General features: G+C 31.5%; 1 protein-coding gene across 1 annotated transcript; it reads left to right on the top strand.

The window, feature by feature from the left end:
• LOC105177861 (probable hexokinase-like 2 protein) lies at positions 4149-7254 on the top strand. The gene is made up of 9 exons (XM_011101132.2): positions 4149-4348; positions 4813-4969; positions 5161-5340; positions 5508-5582; positions 5666-5821; positions 5900-5998; positions 6084-6214; positions 6367-6448; positions 6629-7254. The coding sequence occupies exons 1-9, from the start codon at positions 4149-4151 to the stop codon at positions 6947-6949; spliced, it is 1401 nt and encodes a 466-aa protein (XP_011099434.1). The 3' UTR covers positions 6950-7254.

Raw genomic sequence — 11480 nt, 5'->3', positions numbered from 1 at the left:
TCGTTCTCCACATGTATGCTAAAAAACTGATCATATGGTGCTGGCTGCTAATTCCCGGATGTGTTTGGAGTATTAATTTTGCAACATTTATCATTTCAATCATACATCCAAAGTCCGGGATAATTTTAGATTACACTGAAACATATCTAAGTTTAATTCCTATCAAGATAAACCAATATCGGTTCACACTGTGAAATTATACTTTTTAGTCTCTTGAATAGGGAGTTCAACACTTTTAGCCTTTTATTTTGTAAAATTTTAAAATGATCCAAAAAATATTGAGAAAACTCTATACATTTATTCATATGCTTTACAAAATTGGAAAAACTCGCCACCTAATATCATAAATTTCATAAAGCAGAGAACTAAAGGTATCGAATTTTCTTAATTTTGAGATTATTTTAAAAATTTTGTAAAGTAGAGAATTAAATATGTCAAGTTTTCTTAATTTTGGGACTATTGTAAAAATCCCGTAATACTATCAGGTTGTCTATTCGTTTTTGTATATATATTTGTCTCGCTCTATGTAAGTTTGTAAGTCTATTACCTTTATTTCATTATTTTTTAATTATATCGATGTATTAGTCAATTTGTTAAAATATTAATATAATTTTATAAGTACAGTTTAAGAAAAAAGAAAAGAAAAGGATTCGTTGCAATTTCACTAGTGGAAAAGATGGATAAAAATATTTATAAATATTTTCTCTCAAAACTGATGCTAATTAAGTCATTTTAATGTATAGAAGGGAAAAATTGTAATTTTAGTTTTGTAACTTAAGAGGTGGTATTTTTATTACCGTACGAATTAATTTTTGTAATTTAGTCTCGTAATTTTATAATTTTGGCAATTTTAGTCCCTTTTCAGCCAACTTGGCTAGAAATTGCGATTTGCTTGCAAATTTAATCCTGCAAATAAATTCATGTAGGATAAAAAATGCCAACTCTTCTAAGTTATAAGATTAAAAATGTAATTTAATTGAGACATGTGCAAATCACATGTAATTTTCCAGCCAAATTGGCAGGAAAAGGATAAGAATTGTCAAATTTTTAAAATTACAGGAGTAAATTGCGAAAATCAATTTATGCAGGACCAAAAATGCTACCCCTATAAGTTACAGGACTAAAATTATGTTTTCCCTATATAGAAGGCAAACCTAATTAAATCATTACAAAAAATTAATTATTCCCTACAATATTGTAAATCACCGCGGTTTAAAAATTATAATAAATCAGTACTATCTACCACAGTCGGACAAGATCAATGTGAAATTTAAGTTTGACTACTGTTAATTAATATTTGTTATGATTTTACCTATGATCAAAATATAGATTATAGTTTTTAGTTGTAGCTAATATTTTGGTCCGCTTGCAGAAACAACGATCGATAGCCGTTGTGCAGCTATAATTAATTAGCATCCACTACGATTTTTTTACTTTTAGAATCATCGTAATTAAACATAATGAAAAACTATATTTCTTCTAGCTAGTGAATATTCTTGTCTTAAAAATTGAGAATAAATATAAGAATGAAGCACTAGGCAGTGACTATTTATCGACATCAGCAAAAAATGACGATTGGCTATAAATTTAGTAATTATGGACTAAAAATTATGATAAATAAATTTTATTAACTACGATCAAATAAAATCAATGCAAAAATATAGATTTTTCATAAAAAAAAAAAGTTATTTGGTATGACTAAGAGCCATGGTAAAAATACATATTTTAGCCATTATCGGTATGGCCAACAATCCGTTGCATGATCGCGATTAATGACTATTTGCTATCACAATTTTAAATTTAACCATGACAATTACTCTAGCATAATTAAATGTTACATTTTTTTGTAGTGCGAAGGAAAAAAAGAAGTAATTTTCTTTAAATATCACTAACTATTGTGAATTATACTCATAGTTCTAATACGATATAGGATCCATATATATGTTTTCAATTGGTGAGTGTGGATTGAACTGGTGAAATTGAGGTTAGGTTAATATATCAAGTAAATGTATATCAAAAATCGCAAAAAGTTGCAGAATCATGAATATGAACCATAGTTGGATGTGGGGGTGCTTGGATGATAATGGTATTCTTTTAGATAAATTCATAACAAAGGTTGATTGGAGTTCTTGAAGTTTGCCTTTGATAACCAACGATCTCTAGATAATGGACAAATCAAATGTCCATGCTCTAAATGCGGAAAAACAAAATTTTTTAATCGGAGTAACGCACATTTACATAAAGTAAAAAATGAATTTACTCGAGGTTACAATATTTGGTATACACATGGTTAATCCTTGAACACAAGAGATGATGTGGGGGTTCTTCAAAGGCTCCTCAGGTAGAAACGTCTCATTACAAAACAATGGTGATAGATGCAATAATGCTGACGAACCATTATGGGATGACTGTAAAAACCACACAAAACTCTCTGTTATGACTCAATTATTAAGTATCAAATTTAGAGTACAATCTACCTGAAGCTTCCTATAATCAACTTGTGCCAACAATCAAAAGCATATTGTCTGAAGATGAAAGTTGTCAGATAACTTCTACAAAACCAAAAAACACCTAGTAGACTTGGTTTAGGTTACAAAAAAATTGATTCTTGTGTAAAAAATTGCATATTGTATTACAAAAAGAACAAGGACCGTCAAGAATGTCATATATATTATCATTCTCGATATAAGTCAATCAAGGTAGGGGCACGAAAAAAAATACCTTTCAGCCACAGAGTGCGGCGACAGATTTTTCCTTCGCTATTTATTTTCAGCGATGGAAATCCTAGTCTCAAAGATGGAAAATTCCATCTCTGATACCCTATTTCATTGTAGTGCATTAAACGAACCGTTTCTATTTTTTCAACTAGCAACGGTGACACACGATCCCTGCGTACATAATTTTATTAGATGCAATGTGAAAATATCTATATATTTTTTAAATTGATTAGAAAAATCAATACACATTGATAACAATAAAAAAAATTATAAAAACAAAAATAAAGCTCATTTTTGTAAAATTTATATTTGAACTTTATACAAAATAAAATATATTTAATTCTTTCAATTCATTCAAATTTTAAGTCCATTTGATAATTGTCCCAAATTTTTATTCATCTCTTCTTACCTGTTCCAACCCCCCCCCCCACCTCTTCTCTCTTTTTTCTCTTACCACCTTTTGTATTCTGTTTATATATATATATATTCTTTTTAAAATCGATCATTGGTTTATCTTGGTGTGTTTTGTTTGCTGCATACAAACACTTATTTTATTTTTTTTATTTCGTTAGGTTCAACGTTTTATTTTTGTTACAAATATTCTTTTTTCTACCTTTTGTTTTCTGTTTATATATATATATATTCTTTTTAAAATCGATCATTGGTTTATCTTGGTGTGTTTTGTTTGCTGCATACAAACACTTATTTTATTTTTTTTATTTCGTTAGGTTCAACGTTTTATTTTTGTTACAAATATTAAAAACGTCAAACTATTCGAAACCACACAAAATCGCACCTTTAATTTTAATTATAAAATTATAATTTAAAAAATTATTATATAAAATTATCAATGGCAATTCAATTTAAAAATAATTTTAAAAAATTAAAATCGCACCGGGAGCCGCCAGTACCCAAACGGGTTCGTAAAGATTAAACGCAAATTTATGTCGAGCCCCATTTAATTGAACACGATTACACCTTATTTAAAGAAGTGGGACTTTTATTCACCCGAACCCATTGACAGGCGCACGATAAAAAAGCCCAACTTCAATCACTTGAGCTTGAGCTAAGAATATTTGAATAGGCTGCCTTCAAAGTTCAAACAACCACCCAGATTGCCTTGTCGGTGCACTGAAACGGATTTGGCTGATAATCCGGGAGAACGTATATGCCCGAATGAAACGATGAAAATGGATCTAATTTGCCTTGAAATTTGGATCTCGATCTTCTCTTTATAACCGTCGCTCTTCTGTTTCTACTTCTTCAATTCCTTTGGATGTATTGGAAAATATGGATGTAAAGGCAGTGAAATCTGAGGAGTGAAACGTACGTACTGTAGAAAGATGAGAATTAATAAGTAATTAAAAATCAACGTGAGAATAAGGGCAGTGGCAAATAATGAAAAGGGGGGTGGGAGTGACGGTGACGGTGATGCACTGGAGACGGCGGAAGCGGTATGAGCAAGCGCGACGGATCCTCCGCAGATTCGCAAGGCGCTGCGCCACACCGGCAGCGAAGCTTTGGCATGTTGCGGATGAAATGGCGTCTGAAATAGAAGCCACACTCTCGTCCAGTGATCCAGCCACCAACCTACGCGTGCTTTTCGCATATCTTGCACCACTTCCTACAGGGTACGTGCTCTGTATGTTGCGTGCACTCAAATTAAGAATACATAATTTTATTTTATTTACAATTAAAAGATTTTTTATATTTATTTGAATTTAAACTTAGGAAATTATGACAGTGGGAGCTGCATCCGGCGGCAGCTAGTTATGTACAATTTAATTCCGTTTGAGAATGTAGTATTTGTGAAATTGCAATATCATTTTACTTGTAAAAGCATATATGTGCAATCATTTAATTTCTGAAACAGATCATGTGGGAAGCGTAAATATTTTCAATGAGGAGAATTTTAGAGCATGAATTTTGTTAATTACATTAATTCTTGAAGGATATAGTATAATTAGTTCTGTATTTATACATTACATGTAAATATGAGATTATATTTCTCTTTTTCATTTGGGTGAAGACCCATTAAAAATTTAGTAACTAATTCAATAGATTTCTCCATTATATATTTTGGGTTGACTAACAGGGAAGAGAAAGGAATATATTATGGTATAGATCTCCGGGGAACAAATTTTCTTATTGTAAAAGCAAGACTGGAAGGCAAAGATGAACCATTGAGTGAAGTAAGCAGGCATGAGGTTGCAATTCCTTCTGATATTATCGCTAAAGTTGAGTGTACCAGGGTAAGAGCTGATACTTAGTTTGTATTGTCAAAATCTGTATGACTCATTATCAAGACTTTAAATTTCAGTTCCTTATAATTAGGACATAGGATTGACAAACATATTTCAGATGCTATGAGAACTGTAAGATTCTTGAAAGTTAACATAAGATATCTCCTTCTGTCCTCATCCTTGTTCGTCCTATTTATCAGGAATTATGTGATTTCATGGCCCTTGAGCTAGCAAAATTTGTTTCATTCCACAGTGAAACAGATAGTGATGCACGCTCAACAGAAAGAAAATTGGGATTTACATTGTCATTTGCGATGGACGAAGCTCCTGAATCTTCTGGCATGGCAATCAAATGGAATAGGTCATTGGTCGATGACACAGTTGAGTTATTTCTCCTCCTCAGTGATGTTAATGAAGAGAAAAATTTTACTAGTATTATGTAAAATACTTTGATAGTGATAAATGATAAGCACGGTTGTTAACTCGATCTTGGTATACTAGCCAGTATCCCATTTGTGATCTAATGCAGTTATGTGAACTTGATCAGGTTGGGAAGGAGCTGGCAGCTGAGATTAATCAGGCCTTGGAGAAGCATGGCATAGACATGCGTGTTTTTGCAGTCGTAAGATAGTCCAAGTTTTCTCCGGTTTGATTAAACATAGATTATTCATGAGGAAAACGACATTTTGTCTATCATACATGCAGGTTAATGATACTGTAGGATATTTGGCTGGAGGAAGGTATTACAGCAATGAGAGTGTTACTGCGGTGAATTTATCAATGGGCACCGATATTGCTTATGTTGAATTGTCTAAACAAACCCCAAATTCACCAAAAGAATCATCAAGATCAGCAGAAACGGTTAGTTTTGTGGGCCTGTTGAGTCATTCCCACGGCAAACAGGGCGGTAGTTAATGATGAATCTGATGATTCTTGCAGGTTATCAATGTGCAATGGGGAAATTTCAGTTCCTTGAATCTTCCATTAACGGAGTACGATACCTACTTAGATGCTGAAAGCAAGGATCCAGGAAGCCGGGTAAAAAGTTGATAGTCATAGTGTTACCATTTGGGCTTGTCGTTTTAAGCAAATCCATTTATTGTTGAAACTTGGTTTCTCCCAGGTATTTGAGAAGCTTATTTCAGGCATGTTTTTAGGAGAGATTGTTAGAAGGGTCTTGCTTAAGATGGCTCAGGAAGCAGCCCTGTTCGGGGATTGTTTGCCACCTAAACTAACCACTCCTTACTTATTAATGTAAGAATGAGCTCTCTCATCTGTTTTCTTAATGTTCTCAACTTCATGAAGACTTATGCAAAATCATGTAACTCTTTAAGGTTGTTATGTGATTTTCTTGCACAAATGTAAAAATCATCACCCACAGTGGGTTATTCTACTTATTCCAACAGGTCACCTGATGTGGCTGCGATGCACCAAGACGCATCCGAGGATTATCAAGTAGTGGGAGAGAAATTGAAGGAAATTTTTGATGTATGTTTTTATTTGTCTGTTTTTTCTTGTACCGTACATTAATTCCTGCAGATTGGATTTTGTATTATAAATTCATGTTACATCTCGTATTACATTTGATATATATATGGCACTGTATAAAATTGATATTATCCGTATATTTTAAAAACAGAATTTTGACTAACTTACCTTACTAATCAGATAAACAATTCTACTCCAATGGCGAGGGAAATAGTTTCAGAGGTTTGTGACATTGTAGCAGAACGTGGGGCTCGACTCGTTGGTGCAGGAATTGTGGGAGTTGTGAAGAAGACAGGACGCATGGCGAACAGGAAGAGTGTGATAACGATCGAAGGAGGCCTGTACGAGCATTATCGCATATTTAGGAACTATCTGCACAGCTGTGTTTGGGAGATGCTGGGAAGCGACCTTTCAGAAAACGTCATCATCGAGTATTCTCATGGAGGCTCCGGCGCTGGTTCTGTATTTCTGGCTGCTTCACAGTCGCATTTTGAACGTTGATTATTACTGCTAAAGCCAACCATCTTTATTCTTAAATTATTTGAAATGAAAAGCCCCCACTTGTACCAAACAGTTGGAGAAAAGACAAGGTTGAATAGACTAGAGGTGCAGGGGGAAGATGTCTGATGCAGCACTGTCTTGCCAACTTAAAGAAACTGCAAAGGGAATTCCTTAATCTGTACAAATAAATGATAATAAATGTAAAAATGCGTACAGACAATTCCAGCCTAATAATGCTGGAATGATGAGGGATGATCTTGGTGTGTGTGGTCACCCTGACAATAACTTAGCATATGTTCTATGTATTCTCTGGACTCTCTTGCTGTAAATGCTTTCTCCTCGTTGGAACAAAATTTTGGACAAGTCTAAAACTAAGTTATTTTTCATGTCATGTGATTACATTCACGATAAGAAGAGATTAATCACATAACACATACAAACAAAATGACTTGCTATGCAACTAAATTATATACGAACAAGAATTTTTCCGATATTCAAACTACAGTGACTATACAAAAATTCTGTAAAATAGAACGAGGGTGTGGTTTAGTAGTTGTAGTCATTTAGGACACCCTAATTTCAAGACTAAGTTCACCTCTTTTCTAGCAATGTACAACATTATTTCCGTCACCTAGAATCTGCTAATGCGTCCAATAAAGACTACTGTGACCATCTGTTGGTGAATTATTCAAAGGGAGGTGAGATGATGTTGGTTGGGAAGCCCATGCCGGAATGGTGAAAATAAAGTGGTCCCTTTTATGACCACTATAAGCCCATTTGGACCACTGCCTTTTTAATTCTTCTTGCATCATAAGATGGACTACTGATCACGCATTCTGAATTGTATTTGATGTTAGAATTCAGTTGTGCAAGCTCACGACAGCAGCAGGAGTTAGTTTGTGCATGATCCAGTAGTAGGTGGCCTGTGTTATCATCAACTCCTTCAAACATTTTCATTATTTGATATTGTTGACATTCGTCGCTGATAGATCATTTTTGTTGTTATTTTTAGAAGAACAAAACAAACCAACTACAAACTAAAACGTATATTTAATTTTTATCTGAATAAAATTTCAATTCAAATAAAATCATAGTCAAATATTTGTTAATGCAACACAAATTCTGCACCATAACCATCAATCGTTACTGTCCACAAGCAAGACAGTCGAATGTATCATATCATATTATATGTTCAACTTCATCGTTAAAATGTTAGGTATGATGAGACGTATTTGTTTGAAACGCATAAAGTGGTGGTTAAGTCCCACAAGATGCAAAAGGATAGTTTAATCTGAAGTAAAATCATTATTTTCTTTATCATTTTTGTAATTTTTTTTTTACAAAAAGAAAAATCAATTATTATTAGAATTTCAAATATGATAAATTCGTAGCAATCGTGGAACTAATTAATATTGGAACCTATTTCACTTTATAATCAATCCTGCGACAAAATTTCAGTAATTACTCGTAAAGTATGATGATAAAGTTATGATATGGTTCATGCATACATGGCCCATAATTTGACACATTGGGTTTCTAGAAATCCGCATGCAATGTAGTCGCATGATCACATAAGACTGATGTATATAATATACATCTATTTTACCTGAGAAATAATCATAGTCGGCATTTTATTGATTTACATCAATTAAGTCAAACTTTTTCTGCTTTTCCTGCTAAAGTGTTGGACAATTATTTCAATGTCCAATATGTTTAAAACATAAGATAAAAAATTAAGGCTTCACCACTCTAAAGTTATAAATTTCAAATTTTTAATGCCCAGATTTTATCTATTATTTACTTCAATTAATTGGTTAATTATAAATTATTTATTATTAATAGTCAGTACATAAATTGCTATTGTTGTTAATAATTGAAAACTCAATAAAATAAAATGGATAAAAATGAATTGTACACTAAATGACTGAATTGGCCCTGAGCCTAAGGGACAAATTAAAAATCTAAGGGAACGAGGGTGTTTGCCTTTTAAAATAAGCAATTCTTAACTTATTGCAAAAATATAATTTTTAAATTACTTAAATTGAGTTAAAAGTATTAACTAATTCTAAACCAATTTTTACAGTTTTTAGTAAAATTATTAGTGCTAAATTATTATTATAAGCACTAAATTAGTTTTTCAAATATAAGAATTTAATTTTCAGACATTCAAATCCTCCATTATTATTTAATTTATAATTTTTGTCACATCTTACTCTCGTCACAAAAATAAAAAATTATTGCAATCGCCTCTTAAACCTTCCAAACTGGCCTTGGCTTTCTTGGCGTTGGGTGAGGGACAAAAGGGTTGAACAGTCATTTTCTTCCGCTCTCAATCTGCGGCAGTAATGATTCAGTACCTATTCAGTCTGTTTGGGCTACACTGCAGATAATGCTGTCATAATGACACTGAAAGAACACTATATATTAATTAGTACGTAATTAACTACATAATTAATTAAGAGTAGCATAATGATTATTAATCCAGTTTAAGAAAAAGTTGGATGGAGATGGGGTACGTAGCGTCTGTCAGAACACCAGACCACCACACTTCTCCTGCACCTCCACGTCACTCCACCTCTTTTGACCACCTTTATCCAAACAAACTAAATTATTGCAATTATACTCACCAAACTTTCCCTTTCTTTCAACCTTTGTTTTTTTGTCCGTTTTAGAGTTTAATCCAACCATTTCACAGTCTTTCGGTTTAATTGAAAAAACGAAAATATTTTTTAATCATACTCGAATCAATTATATAATTTTAGAAAAATGATCCATTTTTAGTCTTATCGAGATTCCTACATCTTGTGTGATTGTAGATATTAATTTTAGTTATATGCCAAAATTAGTATTGAAATTTTATGTTAAAAATAGTGCGTTAAATAACAATAATATTTTAGCTTGATAATTAAAATTGGCGTCCCATAAATAAGTTAGTTATGAATTTAAATCCCTCCAAATATGTAGATATCTGTCTTACTTAATATGAATTTTATTAAAATGGGTATGTTTCGTATTTAATGTGAATTTATTATACTATAAATTTATTGATTGAATTGATTTATTTATCAATTTATTGATACTAATATAATATATAATTATTGTTTCTGTAAATACAAAAAAAAAAGAGAAAAAAGTAGTTCTTTCATGCATAGATCATCAAGTTTTGATTTGGAATTTTTTGCCTAAATTAAATTTACCAAGACCCAACCAATCATGGTATAAGCTTTATTATGCTCCTAGTGTAATCTGTCATTTTTGTTACAATAGTTGTACCACCCTCTATTGAAATTTAATATACTTACATAAATTTTATATAATTTGAAAACTATGTTTATTACGGTTGATGTTTTTTTTTTCCGTCAAATAAATAAATTTTTCATTAGGCAAAAATCATCAATTTTGTTGATATTAATTAAAAAAATGAACGAAAAATCTATATTTACGCTCCTCGCATGTAATTACCTGTAAAAATGGATGAAGACAGTTTGGTTAGAAAAAAAAAATTATTTAACCTGCAATAAGTTAATAATAAGTTAATCGAGACAAATATGAATTGCCATCCAATTTTACTAATATGAACAAATCGATGAATTTTGAATAGTAAAAATCTATTTATTAGATATAACAAATGTAAGAAATATTAAATATAATTGATCAAATTACAAAAAATTATATGAAATTATACCAAATTCCAAAACAAAATAACATAATTGTCAGTAGACATTAGATGTGGGTAGGTGGTACACGCCGCAAGAGTTTATTTATGCTACTGAAAATAATTTAGTACTTTTCCTATTAATGTACTATCTTATTTTATTCTCTAAATATCCCCAAATCGGGTACTATTTCATAAAATGGAACTCCTTTTTTCCCCAACTCAAAGGTACCTAAATTTTTTAAATAATGGCATACTATCATTAATTATTAACTATTATTATTATTAAGATAGTAATGTAACATGTGCATCATTTTTTACTTTCTAATACTTTATCTAAACTCCATGCTCAGTAAAAAATACTTAAAAATAAACAAAAAAAAATTAAAAATTATTATTTATGCTACTCACCGAGTTGCTGATATCACTTATCTACAAGACTAGTCACTTCTATCGGATTTTTTAAATATCTATATATTTCTCAAGCCCTTTATAATTATCTTATATAATATTCTTACAATCGTAAGACTGTTATGAGAGATTTGATTCTGACATGTGTTGACTCATGCAACAAAAATTATGTTAAAATTTCATATCAGTTACAAATGAGGTGCTTGCACTGATAATTCTAAAATTTCTTTTCACTTACAAAATAATTTTTCATGATAAAATAAAACTTACGTATTCGAATATTTTATTAACACAATACAAAAGCTTATTCATTAACCTGCAGAACTATTCAATCTTGGAGTAAAGCTGGCCATAATTTACCATTCCCATAAAGAAAAGGAAAATAAAATTCCCATGCTTCAAATTTGTTTTGCCCAGAGGTAAAAAAGAAAAAAAGAAAAGCGAGCAAGCAATGATCGAAGCTAA

The sequence above is a fragment of the Sesamum indicum genome, linkage group LG15 (assembly GCF_000512975.1).
Source record: "Sesamum indicum cultivar Zhongzhi No. 13 linkage group LG15, S_indicum_v1.0, whole genome shotgun sequence".
NCBI classification, from domain to species: domain Eukaryota; kingdom Viridiplantae; phylum Streptophyta; class Magnoliopsida; order Lamiales; family Pedaliaceae; genus Sesamum; species Sesamum indicum.
Note: the sequence above shows the minus strand (reverse complement) of the source record. Positions and strands in the feature narration are given on the sequence as shown.

Coding starts and splice junctions, on each gene's coding strand:
- LOC105177861 (XM_011101132.2), top strand. CDS start 4,149: ATGCACTGGAGACGGCGGAAGCGGTATGAGCAAGCGCGACGGATCCTC. Junction 4,349..4,812: donor CTTGCACCACTTCCTACAGG/GTACGTGCTCTG, acceptor GTTGACTAACAG/GGAAGAGAAAGGAATATATT. Junction 5,822..5,899: donor CATCAAGATCAGCAGAAACG/GTTAGTTTTGTG, acceptor TGATTCTTGCAG/GTTATCAATGTGCAATGGGG.